The sequence below is a fragment of the Mizuhopecten yessoensis genome, unplaced genomic scaffold (assembly GCF_002113885.1).
Source record: "Mizuhopecten yessoensis strain PY_sf001 unplaced genomic scaffold, ASM211388v2 scaffold10247, whole genome shotgun sequence".
NCBI classification, from domain to species: domain Eukaryota; kingdom Metazoa; phylum Mollusca; class Bivalvia; order Pectinida; family Pectinidae; genus Mizuhopecten; species Mizuhopecten yessoensis.
The window spans coordinates 27,641-48,087 of NW_018408451.1; the positions used below are offsets into that span (position 1 = coordinate 27,641).

The 20,447-nt window shown below is 37.6% G+C and overlaps 1 protein-coding gene across 1 annotated transcript; it reads left to right on the forward strand.

The window, feature by feature from the left end:
• Nucleotides 1-1,221: 1,221 nt before the first annotated feature.
• On the forward strand, nt 1,222-19,407 carry LOC110459869. Its single transcript, XM_021512334.1, has 4 exons — nt 1,222-2,647; nt 10,229-10,314; nt 13,337-13,520; nt 18,834-19,407. The coding sequence occupies exons 1-4, from the start codon at nt 1,930-1,932 to the stop codon at nt 19,106-19,108; spliced, it is 1,263 nt and encodes a 420-aa protein (XP_021368009.1). The 5' UTR covers nt 1,222-1,929; the 3' UTR covers nt 19,109-19,407.
• The last annotated feature ends 1,040 nt before the right edge of the window (nt 19,408-20,447 follow it).

Genomic DNA, 20,447 nt, shown 5'->3' on the forward strand with positions numbered 1-20,447 from the left:
ACTCCGTGCTGCTCACACAACAAACTCTGTGCTGCACACACAACAAACTCCTTGCTGCTCTCACAACAAACTCCGTGCTGCTCACACAACAAACTTCGTGCTGCTCACACAACAAATGCCGTGATGCACACACAACAAATTCCGTGCTGCACACACAACAAACTCCGTGCTGCACACACAACAAACTTCGTGCTGCACACACAACAAACTCCGTGCCGCTCACACGACAAACTTCGTGCTGCACACACGACAAATTCCGTGCTGCACACACAACAAACTCCGTGTTGCTCACACAACAAACTCCCTGTTGCTCTCACAACAAACTACATGATGCACACATAACAAACTTCGTGCTGCTCACACAACAAACTCCGTGCTGCACACACAACGAATTCCGTGCTGCACACACAACACACTCCGTGCTGCACACACAACAAACTCCGTGCTGCTCACAAAACAAAATCCGTGCTGCTCACACAGCAAATTCCGTGCTGCACACACAACAAACTCCGTGCCGCTCACACAACCAACTCCGTGATGCACACACAACCAACTCCGTGCTGCACACACAACCAACTCCGTGCTGCACACACGACAAACTCCGTGCTGCACACACAACAAATTCCGTGCTGCACACACAACAAAATTCTTTCCTATACAAACAGCGTACATTGATTACATACATTCTACAACCGAAGCTATAAGCGTGTTTGTATAGTCCTTTTTGAAAACCGTTCTCTATAAAATAATATATAAAGTAACGTTATTATCAACTTATTTGTTTCTCTATTATTTTGTCAGCCAGTCAGATATTTCAAAAGCGGTATTGCTCCCAGTCAGTCCTGTTATGAATCATCATGGCTTTATGATAATAAACTTATATATAAGATATAGTAAAAAAATAATTAGATTATATTTCAAACCGCAAACGAATATCGGTATATTGTACTGTATTACTACACAAAGAAATACCGCCCGCATTATGTATTGCATATTTATATCACACCTAATTGCATTATACTATATAGAATTACTCAGCATCCATAATGATACCATACTGAACCAATGACAGTCGCTATAGAAATGCACCATTTCGCCCTGTAGTTATTATAACATTGAAAAGTTTTATTCACGTCTCTTAGCTGTTCCATCCAAACGATACACGAGGATACATTTCCCCACTAGACAATTCCAACACGCAGAAAGACGGCTATACACAATGTTATGAAGAAAAATGATGTTTATATCGATAGTGTGTGTTGATTTATGGCTGTCTGAGCTGTAAACTAGTTCAATATCACTTCCTGGTTTGAGTAGGAGGTTTATAGAATTCTGGCACGAACTCTTGGAAGTAAAACGCGTTGAAATTTAAACACTTGGAAGGTTTGAGAATCTTCAAGAACTTGGCACGTACGTATCGTATGTACAATGCAGTAGACATTTTAAGATGTTTCAAATTCGACAATTCTCAGAGAAGGTATTCAAAATAGAAAATTTGGAGAGGTATAAGCGACCACACACGGATGTGCACGTAAAAGCACGGGAGAATGAGGAGATAGGAAAAGTATGACTAACGTTTTACCGGCCACCACATACATTGCACGTGGTTTGCCTGCGAGAGTATGTTTATAAGGGGATCCCTTAGATAGGATGTAAGCAGACTGTCGGAAGGGTTAACACCGCTATATGATACATAGACTAGCCGTGCGTGCATCGCTCTCTCACACAGGATATTTTCTACTCCAAAACCTCCGAAACAATCCTACGCCATGATTCTTCCGCGAAATCACTATCATCAAAACCCCAGTAGTCACGGCCTATAATGTTGTAGTTATCACTCCATTATACAATAAGCATATTTCTGCGTGATATTTCGATTACGATTGTGCGAGGGAAATATAGTTTATTCTGTTATCTCTAGCTAATAACATGACTGTTGAAAGAAATTGTGAGAATTTGTCTAAAAAAAGTGCCAGAAGTCAAAAGAGTTACACGCGTTCTCATCACAGACAGATGTTGTCAGAGGAATCCATGACGGATTCGACCGGACACTTAAAACCGGGGTATCCTTCCTCTGGTCACCACGGCAGTCAATCTTCCGGGTTACAACCAGGCTACCATTCCTCTAACCACTTGCAGCCTGGAAATCATGTGTCACATAGTCGTGCAGGATCGTTCAAGGTCGCCGGCGAGCTAAGGTCACGCCAAAATGTGCCAGAAACACGTCAAATAAAAGATGACAATTCTCGACGTGGAAGTGTGACGTCAGGAACACAACCTAGTTACCTGTCAGTGTCGTTTGACGATGTTCGTGACGGACGGGAAAACAAAGACGCTTCCATAAGGCGAGTCAGGTCATTCAAGACGACATCTAAAGGGGTCGTCAACAGAGGTGATTCCTTCAGAAAAAAAGGAGGTCGTAACTCTGGCAGTACCAACGCCACACATTCACGTGACAATGTCGGCCATGGCGGTGGAAGCACGCGATCTTTCCCGCTCATGACCCCTCGTGTCACTACGCAGACATCACAATCCGGCAACGCCTCCTATTTTAAGGTGCTCGTTCTCGGGGCCACAGGGGTGGGCAAGTCTTCAATTACACAACAGTTCATGACGTCAGAATATGTTGCTTTCGACAATTCAATGGGTATGTATACATACTTTTAATAGTAAAACTAACTGTTTATTTAAACAATGCTGTGTAGGAATACAGGAAACACTTTTATAGTGTTCCCTCGTTTCTCATAGTCGCATTATTATTATGAAACTATAACAATATATTCGTGTTATAATGGTGTTGGTGAACTATTTTATAATTAGCCAGTTTGTAATGTATACAGCTGAAATATTTCTCTGCATTTATAGGGAAACATACAGGTCAGCTCTGTTACAATGCATTATCATATGTGGTTTCATTTTTGGTACGGGAACCACTGCAGTTCTGACTGTTTCTTTGGTGTCCTATTTTTAGAGTCATTAAAGGAACAAACGTAAGTTCCATTAACAATACTGGATTGATGTATTCTTTCTTCTCCCACTTCCAGCGATTGTTCAGTTCATCTCTTTCTTTTGCAGCTACTGTCTACAACCTACATTTATGTATATATCCTAATAATCAATGAAATAAACAAACACTATACAAAAGGATACTTTTCCTTTCAAACTAGTTTCTCAAACGTGTGAAATGTTTGTTTAAATGTTTAAGGAACCGAAATATAATTGCTTTCAAAATGTGAAAGAGGCACGCCTTTCACAGAAATACGTCAGCTTAGGCGCGAAATGGAACCAGCTCCTTCGACAACAATTCCCATTCCAAACTCGATTGGATTCTAAAGGTACAGTTTTTGGACAAAAAGCCTCTGCTCAAACACACGAGAAGTAAACTGGCGGTTTGTAAATGAATGACATTTATAACCTCACGAAACGAGCACTCTTCCCATTGTATGTGTAACGGGTAAACCATACAACCAGTGAGGTTTTGAAGGTATATATATATATATATACTGATACCCTCATAGCCCCCAATTACCAAAACTCTTCTGCGGAGTAGGCATCCCACTGTTGATTAGGCATATGTGTCCTGCAGAAGCTTTCGCCCATTCTTATTACGAAATGAAACGAAACGTTTGTAATTAGTTTGTGTTTATTTGTCGGGGTTTGACTACACAGATGTACCTGGTCAAGTACAGACAACCTGTGGTTTGTAATACCATTAGTCCTCCGGTTCTACTATATAAGCCAATTCGTATTTAGGACTCAGGAATTTCTTAAAGCAAATACCTAAATAAGGATATGTTTGTACTCCCACACTTTTGAGAACAATACACATTTAAATGTCTTTGACCTTAATATTCTATTGACCAATGCTCATTCGTTGTGTAACAAAACAATCTGCATGAGGTCTTTATACTTTGACGCTGTCCTGGTCAATCCAGTAAGATATAATTGTACCCAGGCCCTAGTCTTACGATCGTTCCGTGTTTTTTGACAATTGCATACCTAAAGTTACTTAGCTAAAGCAAATACTTCCCATGGGAAAAAGTAAGTCAAGAAACTAAGGCTTGGCTCTAGTTTTACGAACATTAATTACATTTAATTAACGGAAATATAAGATTCTCGATCGGATAGCACCACTTAAGATTTCCTTGACGTAAATAATGCTTTCAAATGAAAAACTGTTAACATTGCCTAAATCCCGGGGCCTGTTTGATACCGTTTCGGTAGAAACCATTACGTAAGGCTAAGGGCGTAAGGACTCCGCGATATCAACGTGTACCTGTATACATTGATCGGTACGAATGTTCTTAAGGCTTTCTGTAACGCATTAAGTAACTCCCCGTACCGTGTATCTCCCCGTACCGTGTAACTTCCCGTACCGTGTAACTTCCCGTACCGTGTAACTCCCCGTACCGTGTAACTCCCCGTACTGTGTATCTCCCCGTACCGTGTAACTCCCCGTACCGTGTAACTCCCCGTACCGTGTACCTCCCCGTACCGTGTAACTCCCCGTACCGTGTAACTCCCCGTACCTCCCCGTACCGTGTAACTCCCCGTACCGTGTAACTCCGTGTACCTCCCCGTACCGTGTAACTCCCCGTACCGTGTAACTCCCCGTACCTCCCCGTACCGTGTAACTCCCCGTACCGTGTAACTCCCCGTACCGTGTATCTCCCCGTACCGTGTAACTCCCCGTACCGTGTAACTCCCCGTACCTCCCCGTACCGTGTAACTCCCCGTACCGTGTAACTCCCCGTACCGTGTATCTCCCCGTACCGTGTAACTCCCCGTACCGTGTAACTCCCCGTACCTCCCCGTACCGTGTAACTCCCCGTACCGTGTAACTCCCCGTACCTCCCCGTACCGTGTAACTCCCCGTACCGTGTAACTCCCCGTACCTCCCCGTACCGTGTAACTCCCCGTACCGTGTAACTCCCCGTACCTCCCCGTACCGTGTAACTCCCCGTACCGTGTAACTCCCCGTACCTCCCCGTACCGTGTAACTCCCCGTACCGTGTAACTCCCCGTACCTCCCCGTACCGTGTAACTCCCCGTACCGTTGTTGCATCACGTAGGCAAGGAAAGCATGCTAGTAGAAACCATGAATATTATTGCGCTACAAATATCATCAAAACAACAACAAAATAATGCGATGAATACAGGAAAAATATGTTCCGTATACACACTGTACTTAAAAGTACGCTTACACCTACGGAACACCTGGTCGTATTGCCTCTGTTCAGTGTTCTTCTTTTTAATCTTTGTCTTGTCCAGATTTTGTCCTATTTAGGATTTTGATTACACTTCGCAATTCTCACTATCATCAAACACTAATTTACTTCGATGGAAGGTCAGTCAAATTCATAAAAAGGGAAGACTAACTTGTCAAAAGTCTAGCTTACATTTGAAAAAACATGAAAGATCGTTGTACGTGCTATAACATTTTTGTTCTCGTTATTGCAATTACTTTTTCCTTACATTAAACTTTTCATTGTTCATGATATTCGATTGCTTACATACAACGTAAACCCTTATTCTCTTTATAACTTTATCTCTTTAATTCTTTTTAATACATAACCTTCATAACTTTGTTCGTATGTCTCAGTTGAAAAGCCGTTAACGAGTACTTTGTTGAATTCATGCTATACACCCATTTTTACAACTGATATTGACAACCCATCGGTACAATCGCTGAATGTGAACGGTAGACGTTACGAAAGACTAGTTTGTACTCTGTATTCCCGACAGGGCATACAGTTTAACTTTTTTTTGGACGAAAATGCAGAACACACCTATGCATAATTAACGGGAACGCACGGCTTACATTTGCACCTGAGTCAGGCTATGATCTGCATGTACCTGGACTGGTGGAATGCCAAATAGCAATGCACAACAGATCTCTCTAATCAAAGACAATGAACTAGTTAAGAAAGCCGTTCCCTTTGTTATAATACTTCCTTCTGTACCCGATGTTCCGGTCATTACACAGCCTTTTCTAATAATCTCAACTTTTCTTTTATAATCGCAATTTTACGTAGATTTGGCGAGTCCGGTTTATGTAAAAAGAAATTCGGAGCTAGTCAGCCTCCTAATGAACTCTCTGATATATACACAGACGTATATGATGTACCGGAAAATACGCTGGTGAACAATGTATGATGTAAACAGTAACGGTTAATGTTGAAGTAAAACATAAATGGTAAGCAAGTGCTGGTGACACACATTAATTACGGTAGTAAATACAAGTTATAAACACTAATGATTGATATTTACAATTTATACACAATAGTGGTTGATAAATACAAGTGTACAAGCGATACGCATTATTTGTTGGTCAATACACGTGATACACATTAATGGTTAGTAAATACAAGTGATACATATTATTGGTTAATAAATACAAGTGATACACATTATTGGTTATTAAATACAATTGATACACATTAATGGTTGGTTAATACACGTGATACACATTAATGGTTAATAAATACATTTGATACACATTAATGGTTGGCCAATACACGTGATACACATTAATTGTTGGTAAATACACGTGATACACATTAATGGTTAATCAATACAAACAAGTGATGCACATTAATGGTTCGTATAAACAAGTGATGCACAATAATGGTTGGTTAAAACCAATGGCAGACTCTAATGGTTAGCGAAGAACATCAGATATTGATAAACAATGGTGACGAACACTTATGGTTTTCAACTGTTGATTTTATGTACACTAGTGTTGATAACCGGACGCTTTTATTTCTGGTAACGAACACTACAGTTAGTAAACACTTGTTTTGAACACCTGATGTATACCTGTATGCGTGTTCCTTATTTCACCATTGAAGTAACGTATACTGAATTTGACAGTTATTTGGCCAACTTTCTTTTGGAACAAAGAAGTGGGTCATTCGAATTATGCAAATAACCACAAAACGCATCCTTACTGTTTGATATGCTACAGCTTACCAATAAATTACAGACTGATATATAGGTAGTAAAATTCCGGCATCAAACACAGCCGAACAGGACAAAATAGTCACGAACTGATGACATTGCTACAATATCTGCTAGTAAAAAAAGGACATTTACCATGCCTTTTCGGGGCCCGTTTAAAACAGACACTCGGTGAAAACAAGTAACGACCTGTAAATGAGCTAACGAGTTTGTGCTCCTCGTTAGAACTAAAATAGAACGTTCACGCCTGCTGGTTTCCCTCACTCATCGCTTGGCAGCCATTGAGGCCGGTCTCTATGACAGACTAGATTCACACAGCCTCTTCTCCAATGCTAGCTCGGAGGGGGGTTCGTCCAGAGACGAGGAAGACTCAACGGTGTTTACGTCACTGTAATTAACCGATTTGCGGAGATAAATGTCTTCAAGTATCCCAATGTACATGTCTATCAAGTAATGACCATTACCAAGTGGTTAGTTAGGAAATTGAAGACAGCATTGCATATGGTGTTTGTCAAGAGTCACGTAGTTTCACTGGCATTTGAGTATGTTTTTGTACCAGTAGACCGATTTGTGCACAAGCGATCTTTTGTTAGCTTACATTAACAGCATACAAGAAAGGTGAACGCAAGCTAAGTAAAATAGAGATACCATACTATTCATTATCAGACAAAAAGTAAGAAGAGGATGATGCTGATGGTATTTTGTCGTATATTGCCGAGTGTTTTGCACCTACCCGCGAGTTTCCAAGATTATATTTCAAACATTCATTAATTTACTGTTAAGGTTTTTTCCCTATTTTTTGTATGATACATGTAAAGTCTAAAGAAGATAACATTTTTGTTGTATTTTGTATTTTAATGAATCAAAATACGAGTATACAATGTTTGCAAATGCTATTGAGAAAGACAGATGTTTTCCCCTTTGTTTTGGGTGTTTCTTAAATATTTAGTGTGCACTTGTATTACTGTGTTTACCCTACAACGTTGGCGATGTGATTTATACGTTTTTATAGTACCAACCATACAGGGTGTTGCACTTATATAATGTAGTTTGGATAAACAATGAAATATAACTGTACTAACATATTTCACACACAGCTTATAAGAATATATAATTAAAGGTGTTTGGCACCCATACTTATTGTGTGACCATTACAGATTGGTTTATTATAAGTGCTTTGGCATTTAAGATGTACTACTGGCTAAATCCTTACTGCTGAAATCTATACTGACTTTTATACCGAAAGGTGTCGTGCACTGCTATGGTACAATTGCTATAGGTAGGACATTTTTAACTAGTTCAACTTGGTATGTGGTGGACGCTCTCCAGTGATGGTTATCACATCTCACACTAACCGACAATAACTGGTACTCCAGTGAATATGCCAGTACTGCTGAGAGAGGCACGGGGTTGTACACAAACACACACAGACGTCTTGTTTATACTGATGACATTATATATGGGAGCTACGAGTATGCGCAGCTTTACTATAAACAAACTATTTACATTTAAAACAGTTGCAACAGAAATATTCAAACCGAGTCCATTCATCACTGGATGAGTTCGGATCTTAACATAATAATTGATAAAAATAAATACCAAAATAATTTATAAGTTCTTAATTACATATAGAATGTTATTGCAAATATGATTCTTTTAAGCATGAATAGCTTTCAGAAAGTAAGCTCTAGAATATATACTTCAAAAGCATGCAAGGTTATCGCTCATCTTTGCCTTCTACAACATCAAATGGCCAGATGGGGGCAGAGGTTACTTGTATTTTGATAGGACAGAGTGCTGCTCTTAGCGTGTCTATATTGGATTGACGTTTAAGATTTTCTGAAGTGTTGGAAGAAATGTTTATTTCTTTTTCAGTGTATCTTAATAATAGTTTTGTCGTTTGTAAATGAACCAACTCAAAATATTAATGACGTTGACGTACTTGTAAGTTAAAACCCCATATCGTATGTACTTTGAGAGGATTGTGTTAGCTCTGTTTAGTTCTTTTTCAGTAGCGGATAATCAAATTGATTTCGCCGTAATTAGAAAAGCAGGAATAAGTTATGATCTTGGAAATTGAGTTAAATTGATGGAAGATGAACATTCACTTGATAAACAGAGTACCGACTTTCTAGACACATTCTGTGATCTTGATTTTCTGTAAAATCATTCGAAAACGTCTTTCATGGTCTCACGTCTGGGTACACATGCATGCGTTACAACATCAGATATAATACAAATACCCGTTATTGACGGGGTACGTATAATTCGAATATTGAAAATGAGATATATATAATACAAATATGTGCTAAAATTGGGTATACATAACTCAGATACGTGCTAAAACATATATATATATGTATAATGCACACACGTGCTAAAACAATGCATATGTGATACACAAACGTGATTAAAACGGATACAGGTAAACTATCAGAGTACACATAATACACACATATGTACGCAACTAGTTCTTACGCATTTACAAACAGGGCACATGATGATATGCATGTGTACAATTTAGAGAAATGTCTTTTTTTTTTTATTTCAAATTAAAAACAAATATTCTTAAAGCATCACAACTTGTGTTTCAGAATGTAATAGTTTTCAATGTAACGTTCTGTGTCACTATTCCTTATAATAGGTTATCAAAATTAAGTTTTCATTTGTTTGTCCTCATGCAGCAGTGGACGATTAATATCTATATACTAGATCATCTTGGTTAGCAGTACTAAAACCCAGCAATGTGGCAGCACGCGAGCACGATATAGTACCATGTGTTACCTGCTGCTAACCTTATGGCTAATGTGATTTTGAGTGCAGATTAATTTACCAATAAATATATCTCGTAGACAACGGACAGAAATACAATCCATAAAAACTACAGGATTCAACACAACTCTCATGCTGGCCAGATGTCGTTTCAATTTGTTCTCATTTTGAGAAGCGTTTTCGTGCCAGTTTGCAACGGACATATCGTGTTTGTTTTAGTCATCGAGCAAAACATTTTAATGACTAGGCTTGTTACTGTTCCTGTATTCCATCTTCAGGTTCACAGAACAGCTTTTTACCCCAGTTACACTATAAATAGATGGGCACGTTTAAGCGACTGATCTGGTATTCGCTGTAATTATCCGGCCTGTTGCTATTTCTTATTTCTGCTACTGCCCTTTATTGTACTGTTTATCAACTGTATATCTCGTGTTTCCTCACAGGAACCTTTCACCTCGAGAGGTCAGAAGTATAAACCGTGTGTTCTATGTTTCAGATAGAGACGAGGAGGAAAACACGGTATCTGTTCTTCTCAACGGCGAGGAGTCCACGTTAGAATGTACAGATGGGTTGGACCCGGAAGTAAGTTTACTCAGAACCCAGCTTTCAGAAATCAAGATTAAAACTTGTCAATATGCGTTTTTCCTACTTCGTATTTCAAGTGATTTAAAACAAATAGATTCAAAGAAAATGGATTGAGTTTTCATAGTGTCAGGTGTCGTTCCGCCTCCTAACTGTCGATAATTCAATGAACGATGAGATGCAAATATATAATCATTACCAAAACGAATCCTTCATCTGGTGGTATTAGATTTCCTCAGATTGGTAACGACTCTTGGATAGCTAATGACAGAAACGTCAAAACGCACGTGACCATAATAAACAACAGCGCGTATGAATGATTATGATCGTAAATATAAGCATCTCAGTGCGGTTGATTTGATAGCCAGACAAGGCCGGAAACCAAATAATAGATACGATGCCCAGCTGGTTACAAGTACATGTAGATATAGCCGATATGATGGATATCGGTGTCGCTTCTATCTACTATATAGATGCTAAGATTTATTTATTAAGAATGATGAAAAGTCTACCCCACTTAATTTGTTTAGCTATATTGTTTGCACGTGTGAGTCTACCTTCAAAATAATTTACAAATAAGGTGTATGATTAGCGCCAGGATAACAATTTCTTTGGTCGTGAACTTTCCCATTCTTGACAGTAACATACGGGCTTGCATTAAAAATCTCGAAAAAAATCTCGATTCCTGTGGTAGGTGCCGAATATGCGACATAGACACTTATACGACAAGTTTTATTGAATGATGCCGAGGGCTACGGGCAAGATTTTTCGTTGCCTTCATGGTATCTTCCGAAAAAAGGCCATTTCGTTTGACTGCTTTACAGTTAGCGCATTATCACATAGCTCAAAACATATTTTGACAGGTTTAAAAGCAAAATTTAGAGGGCTTAATCATTTGTTGCGCCATTCACAATTTATGACGTCACGTCATTGTCCATCTTATGACGTCACAATCGATTTTTGACTGGCACAGCCAATGAAAAACGTATAGAACACTAGTGACATATGTAAAAATATTACACGGGCGAATTCACTGGATAACAGGCCGATTATGTGATTAATATAAATGTGTAGTTGTGCTTCGTGCTAAAAGACGCAATATTTTCATGTGTTGAATAAGCAAAAATATAACGGGATGAATATTTGCTAATTTATTTCATAAACAAACAAATTGTTCTTACAATATGGAAATATATTGTACTATTCATTCTGTCCTACCTTTACATTTACGTCTGCCGCCAACTGATACGCCCACCCTGATCAGCGGTCATGTTTTACGTGATATACGTTCATTCCTTTCCAATTATTTTTTTCAATTAATTCCGGGATGAAAATAAATTAAATTAATTGCATATTGATGTTTTGGGTTCGGATGTGTTTATAATGCATTAATGTCAGCTGCTTGCACAAAGAGATCATTATTAAATTTTACTATGATATATACAACCTTCCAGACAGGCTCTTTTTGTCCCAATACGGCAAATAACATGCCATTAGGCTTTAGAACGATCGCGTTATATAACTAAGACCTTACAAATTGAACCCCATGGTGTCATTAGGTTGGATCGGCTCGGAGATAAGATGGCACTTTTTTTATAATTATCATTTGTTTCTATTTCCATTTGCTTTGTTTTTGTCAGTTTAAACCATAAGTGAAATAACGACGATTGGGTTGTTTACGATAAGGGTTTGTGCGATCACGATATTTGAAGAATAAGATAGCGTTAAACCTACTGCACTAGACTACGTTTTGTGATCAACTCCAGGTTGTTCGCAATCTGTCAACTCACAGCTTAGGCGGTGAGTCCGTGGCACACATGGTAGCACATGGAGGTCAGCTGAAGGTTACAACAGTAGATTGGCAGTACCACGTCTTAGGAGTAAAACACGGTAAACCAACCAGCGACATCTGTAATTGAAAAAATAATGAAATTTCCACTTTTCGTTTTGTCGCTGTGTCTTTTCGATATTAATTTCCGCTGTGTTGCTTCCAAGTTAGTTCTGGGATAAAGATTTTTTCTCGACGACATCACTTTTAATCTAGGTTTTAGAGTATTCGAAAAAAACAAGTTTTTTATATTCACCTTATTTTTTGTGCTTTGCAATAATGGAACTGCAATAGCTCGGTTTAGGTTTGATTGTTGCTGAATATTATTACACACGAAATAAACAATAAACATTTCTTGATTTGGAAAGGAAGCAAGAGTGTCAAGCCTGTGCTCTTTAGCATTGAATGACTTCGTTTTTGAGTTTTGTGTGGGTAGATGTATCGCTGATTTATTGTACTTTCTGTTTTGTTTTGTTTCCCCATGCCCTGTCACGCCCCCTCGTGTTCAGATTTGTGTATATTAAATAGTGTAGACGGAATTCTTTTAGCTGATACATACTTTATCTCTCAACTTTGAATTAGGTCACCAAACTTACCAACTATTACTCACTATGTGTTTCTCTCCAAAGCTTCCTCGCCAAGTACATCTCTTTGATCCAATGTATTAGTTATATATTTATAACGCTTAAAATATAGTTATGCACCAGAAATAACGTGAAATGAGGAAACCATATAACTTTCAATTCATAGTGTTTATTTTGTGTTTTAATAATAATAATAAAACGATTTATTTATTAAACACATCATCAATGTAACAGAAAACAACAGAAGTATACCTAAGTGTAACCAAAACTCCAATTTATTAACTAGGGGAAATATAAACAAAGGAAACATTTACGTTGCGACCCTTGCAAAAGTACAAGGATAATAAGAACAGGTGTTCCGGCAGGGTAAGCGTCTTTAGCTTCATCAACGACATCCGTCCTGAAAACCTAGATGAAATCCAAGTAATATCACGCCCTCACATCGATCGAGTGTTGACAGCAAAAACCACAACAATAGTCATTAAAAATACGATATAGGAAGCACATATCTATCTTGCTGTGGAAAGCCAAACAAGTAAGACATTTTATAATGTATTTTATATTCTACATTTACCCTAACTTAATGTGTACATGGCTATGTATTTTTCAGTATGATCTCGAGGACTTCCGAGCAGATGCCTACATTGTGGTCTTCTCAATAGCCCATCGGGACACCTTTGTGGCTGCCACTAACATACTGAACGAGCTACTATACGACATCGGTACAGACAGGACCACCATACTGGTCGGAAACAAGGCTGATCTCGTCAGAAAACGAAAGGTTACGACCGAAGGTAATAATACATGTACAATAAACGTACCAGTTCGGAATTTGATTGATTCGTACTTTTATGTATATTATCTACCAATGCAAAACTTTTTTTTTTTTACACGAACAAATAAATGTATTGAAGAGTAAAACGATATTTAAGCCGTGATATCTGTAAAGTAACCAAAGTGACGTAGTGTGGTTTTAAAGAATTACATTTAGAACATAGAAAATCCGTATATATATAAAACACGATCTACGACATCTATCAGCACCACACGATATTTTCTTTTCTGTTCAACGATAATCAAGGCGACATTTGGGGCGAGTTGGTACATATGACAAACTGAAATAAATACAAATGGGTGCAAACAAAAGGGCGTTATAGATTTAGCAAATCAAATTTAAACATAGTTTATTCTCACAGTCAGAAGAAATTACTATTATATCATTTGTCGTTCTATTCTGAACAAAATGAAGAATATGCAATTTATGTTCCTCTTCAAATGAATAATATTCTTTTCCATAGAAAAAGAATACATAATGAAAACGTTTACTCGTTACACTGAGCAAAATACGAAACTGAATCCATTAACTCCATACAGAATAAATGTAATAACGGCGAGGTAATCCATAAAACCACTTTCGTTTTAGCACTTGACGTGCCCACACACAACGTTACATCGCCCATGCATATCACGAAAGGTTTTCCGGTCGTTTTACACTTCTTTGAATGGTTGATAACAAATTGACGTGACAAAGTTGATTTGCTTTCAAAGGTGGAAGTAACAACCATTGTAGCCTTATAATGATCTCTTTCCGTCGTCTGTTTTGGAACTAAATCAAATGAACCTCTTTCTTTATCCAGTTGGTTTTACAAAGGGATAACTGACAAGACAAAATCAGCATAGTCCTTGCTTAAAAACATCACCCTCAGAATCTCTACATAAACTCCTAGTATATAGTATTCCAAAATTTAAAACAGGAAAATTTGACCTGCAAATACGTGTTACATAGTAGAAAGCAAATTAATAATAATGAAACTGAATCCTGGTCTCAACTGCTATTTAATATTTAACAGGTGCCCCGTGTTAAATTTTGGGTAACAGTTCTACCTGGCTATCTTCTGTTTGTACACGTACGTTGCATGACCACAACATGGTGGAAATACCATTCTCTGTAACCCAGAATTGTCCTGCTCTGGTAGTCTCGCCAAGAGTATGCACAGACACAGAGGTTGAAGCCTCCTGGCACTAAAGGTACTCGGATGGCTGAGATAGCTAGACTGCCAAGGTAGCTGACGTTACAGCTCACCTTGACAACAGTTCAGACAGGATCCAAGCCCCGTAGGCACGTTATGACATCTTGATTGATGCTGAGTTTTTTGCACTCGATCACTGCAGCTGCAACCTACAGGTACATTGTATCTATCGGTTCCAAAGAAACTGTACCCTTTGCTAATTGAATAGGTGAAAAACAATCTTAAATACTGTACATTTTGTAAATTCCTGTCGCATGCCAGAAATGTTTATATCTATAATGCACGTGTACTTATGGAAAGGTGAAGTAAACTGGTGTGACTGATAGTGCTAAAATTTCCGTTAAGTGCCAAATTCCATCTAAACCTTTAACCTTAAGAGAATTTTGACCTGCCTTTCAGAAGTCGGATGGTAGCAGTTTTTAAATTGAGTAATTACCTAGGTCAGGACTGTTTTTATTCGACATGACCAAAGAGCAGCCTACAATTCTGAGTTCATCTTTAAACGATCACTCCTACAAAAAGACATCTGTCTATGATGCCGTAGAGAAAAATGTACGCGTGTTGGAAGTGACATATTATTGTTTTATTTTTAATAATGTCATCTATACCATTGTAATGTGAGGGGAACATCTATGTTAGGAATGCACCATCATTTACTTCCTTTTTAAATGTTTCCTATGTTAAAATAATGTCAGTATAGCAATATGTCACTGTAATTCCAATCATCGTTTTAGTTTATTTGCCACGAAAACAAAGAAATAATTCAATTTCGATGAAACACTAGTTAACGTTGCGCTCGCCACTGTTCGCTGTTTTTTTGCTGTATGCGCACTGTAGGGGTGTCAATGTTAAGCTGTAACTTCACTGTAGATAAACTCTAGAGATGTCCATGGTAAGCTGTGAGCTTGCTTGGTGGATATACACTATAGGGGTGTCAATGTTAAGCTGTAAATTCACTGTAGATAAACTCTAGATATGTCAATGGTAAGCTGTGAGCTTGTTTGGTGTATATGTTCTGTAGGGGTGTCATTGATTGATAAGCTGTAAATTTATTACAGGGACGTCTATATTAAGTTGTAAACTTGCCCGCTGTAGATTATCTGTAGCCATACAGATGGTAAGCTGTACGCTTGTGTGGTGTATATGTCAATAGTAAAGTGTAAGCATGTTCACTGGAGATTCACAGAAGAATATTTCGATAGTAAGCTGTAAATTGGTTCCCTCTAAATCCATTTCTGGGACAACAACGGTACGCTGTCAGCTTGTTCATTGTAAGTTTACTGTATTGCCTGTTCACTGTAGATACACAGTAGCAGAATTTCAATGGTAATCTGCGAATTTGTTCCCTCTGAATCTATGTAGGGACAACGACAGTAAGCTGTAAGCCTGTTAATTGTTGATTTACTGTAGGGATATCCTTGTTACCTTATAGTTTACACGGTGACGTAATTTTTGTCTCCTTTACTCCTTCTAGTACTGCTTTCCTCTGTTCATTCTGATCACAGATAAACGCACGAACGCATTGACAAATATTGCCTTGAAACGAACAATAAACTGAATGTAGTAACTATGTTCATGATTCTCCACTCGTAAAGATGACCTGTAATCGTGGTATCTGTTGGCAATTCTACGATTCACTCTTTGTACACGCCCTTTACACGTGGTAGTTTGTACCTTACACTCTTTAGAAATTCACTCCAGCCCAAAATGCACGCGATACCTACTTTGTCTTACGTCATGTACCTGTTCTGTTACGGTGTTTTGATCTGGGAGGTTTCAGCCTAGATCTATTTTAAAATGGTTCTCACGATTACAGATATTCAAAACTAAAGGAGAGAGTGTTATCGTGAGAAGAAAACTGTTCAGGTGCTTGATATAACGAAAAGTAGAGACAGCTATATCCATGCGTTACGTTGTAAGGATATGTATGGTGCTTAGACAACGATTGATTACGACGTCCCAACGTTTAAATCTGTCTCAGTGTTTTTATGACTGATGCGCTTATGTACGTTTAGGGAACATATGCCGATGGGCGTTAGTAGATGAATTGCATCGATAAGACGTATCTAGCAATGCTTGGAATCTTTTATAGGAATCTCAAAAACGACAGGAATGTAAAAAGTGAAAATATAAAGCGTGGCTGTGGCTGTATAATTTGTGATGTCGAGCGAGAAAAGATGTGAAAACATGTACTCTACGACATCGCATTACACAATGTTTTGAAATTGTTTCATCAGCAATTGGGAGGGCACTTAAACAGTCATTTATGTAATAAACGTTTACGCAACGCTCCTTCCTGTGTACGTAATGAACCGAACAACCAATAACCTTCATAATATGATCTAGGAAACGGCATTTAGTAACGCCATGCCCTTATTGATGTTAAGGTTCACAGGAAGTATTGATTAATGTCAAGGTCAAACATTTCGTATGCAAATGCAATAAAACGTTTGTTTGATGAACAATAACATCTTAAATAAACATGTTGAAAGAAACAGCCATTGTCTTCAATATCAGGTCGAGCAGGATACCACACATATAAAAAAAATACCATTATACAAGACAACCCCTCGACAAACTTAGGTGAACCCCGCAAACACGACTGTCCGTGAAAGAGGTCGTGAACAATTAGCTTAGTCATCAAACTCATAAACGGAGCTGGCCCATTAGTAAAGATGACAGAGCGAAACTATAGGCATTTCGATAACCTGTTTATAAGGACGTTGGAAGACTGTCTATCGACACAAATCAGGAAGTAGGTGGGTGATAATATCAGATCTTTGATGTTATAAGTGTTTAAAAAATAAAATAATGCAACGTTTAATTATCGCGTGGGTAGAAGAAACTAGGTGGATATTATTACTATCAACTCTATGTAAAAAATCTGTTTGTTGTACAATGTCATCATATACACAACTATGTATTACATTAGTCTGACTTTTGATTCATTGTTATTATATTTACGTGGTTTTCCATTGCCACTACGCCATATTGGCTATAGTTCCATTCATACTTAGTTAACTCAATGAAGAGATTTAAATGGGAAGTGAAAGAAATACCTTAGGCTCAGTTTTCTGTGGTTATAGGTTCAAGTTGATAAATGTCTATAGCCCTAGGCCACAGCACTCTTCTTCCTTTATCCATTGGAATTTTGTATTTGAACAAACAGTGCATACATTGTCGTTCAATAGCAACGGGGTAAGGCACAAAAATTGCAACAAATACAGTATCCTTTCCATAAACACGTATTGATGCAGAGTTAGGATACAAATATGGTTAAAGGTAGTAAGGAAATCTTGCACTGATATCATTTCCGAATTAATTATCACTGTGACGAAATATATCCTCATTTAAAATCAAGGGATAGAATTTGAAGAAACAATATATAATTCCAAATAAACAACTAGATCGCCATAAGCGCAATCTGATATCCTTACATTAAAGTGTCTGTCTTGATTTACAGCTAATCTTAAAACTAATAACATTATGAAAATAACATTTTAAACACAATAAGACAATTTAACCAATAGAGAGATGGTAACCTTCCTTTCTTATGGTTATATTATATTTCATTAGTATCATGCAAGTAGCTGACAATCTTTATACTAAAATCAGACAGCTACACTTTACACATAGATAAACATAACGAACAGATATGACTTGATGAATAAATATAATGGCCAGCTACATCCTACTTATGGATTAGCATCTCGCACTGTTTTGACTTGATGGTAAGATACATAAAATGGTCAACTACACTTTGAAAATAGATAGCGAAAGATAAAAGATTCTCTTTAAATACAAATTCTAGTATATTATGTACAAATGTACATTGAAACTGAGTTGTGTTTTAACCACCGAGAGGTTTACAGAACAAAAGGCTCGCATACTAAATTGGCTGGATTGTGGAATACTTTGATACTTTGAAAAAAGGATGAATGTCCCACTTTACACTTGTGGGACAACAGTTACTACTGTGTTGTATTCAATTTCGTTATTTATAGGTACATGCACATGTTTGCCCTGTATCTAAATTCTTATTAAGAACATGTACATATTGTTGTTTTCTTATTACAGAAGCTCTTGACGTTGCCTTACAATACGACGCCAAATACACAGAGACCTCGGCAGCGCTGAATCACCACGTAGACGAACTGTTGGTTGGAATGCTTAGTCAAATAAGATTTAAACTTAATCCGACACTTCCAGAACCAGTTTTAGCCGTTGAATCGAGAAAACCCACCATTTCCAGAATGTCATTTAAGGGACCATTCGACCTGTTGAGTCGATTATTTGGACGAGGAAGCCGAAAAGGTAGAAAGCGAAATGATATACGAACGTCTCAGCGCTGAAATATCATACAACGGACATGTTGGTAAATGTCAAACAACAGACATGTTGGTAAATGTCATACAACGGACATGTTGGTAAATGTCATACAACAAACATGTTGGTAAATTTCATACAACATAAATCTTGGTAAATGTCATACAACAGACATGTTCGTAAATGTCATACAACGGACATGTTGGTAAATGTCATACAACAGACATTTTGGTAAATGCAATACAACATACATGTTGGTAAATGTTATACAACGGACATGTTGGTAAATGTCATACAGCAGACATGTTGGTAAATGTCATACAACATACATGTTGGTAAATATCATACAACAGACATGTTGGTAAATTTCATACAACAGACATGTTGGTAAATGTCATACAACAGACATGTTGGTAAATGATTGAGATAACACGGTAGGCGAAATGTCATACAACTTGTGAATAACTCGACCACATATGCTGTTGGATTTATTTAGGGTGTGATTGTGACTGTGATAAACCAAAAATGGAATGGACGATGCATATGCTGTTGTGAGAGTCTTTGTTTGAATATTAGTGGCAGTGCTAAAGTCGATTCAGCAACCATAGTGCTATTCTCGAAAGTTAGACAGTTTCATGTATACTTTGTATTATAAACATGAACCGATTATACTTGCACTGCTAAATATAGTTCGAGTAGACACAGTCTGTGCATTTGGAAGTGTGTGATACGGACAAATATGTTGTTGTGATTTGTACGTTATTTTAAATATCTATGATCGGTATGTGTTCATATTTACTCGGAAGTCGTTTAAGATGTACCTGCTATTAGTTAGACAGATAAGCAATGAAGACAGTGCGTTGTATGGCACCGGGAGTATACGCCTTTATGGACTTCAGTTTTCTATTTATTTAGGATTTCTTTAATAAAAAGTGCCATGTGTGCTAATAGCACATGTATCTCCAATAATCGATTCAATTATAAATCAGTATATGTTTAATGAAACATTATTTTTGAGGTTAGAGGTACCTGGTATGTACTTTATTTATGAATTATTTGGTATTAAAGCTAGTAAAAGCATTGTATATATACAAGATGTACTAAAATGTATCGTGTTGGCACATGCGGTACAGATTGATTGACTTTATCGCTTTACCTTTGATATGTGCAGACCAGTGTAAATAAACAAATAACATAGATAAGTGTATTTTGTACCATCGTTGTTCATGCTTGTGTTGTTAGTTATAGTGCCATGTTCTTTATAACACAGAAATGTGAAGAAACTTCAAAGAGTGTCGGAGTGAGATAAACAGTAATTCGAGGGAAATATTTTTTTAATGTAAGTTTTTATTTGTATAATCTTTA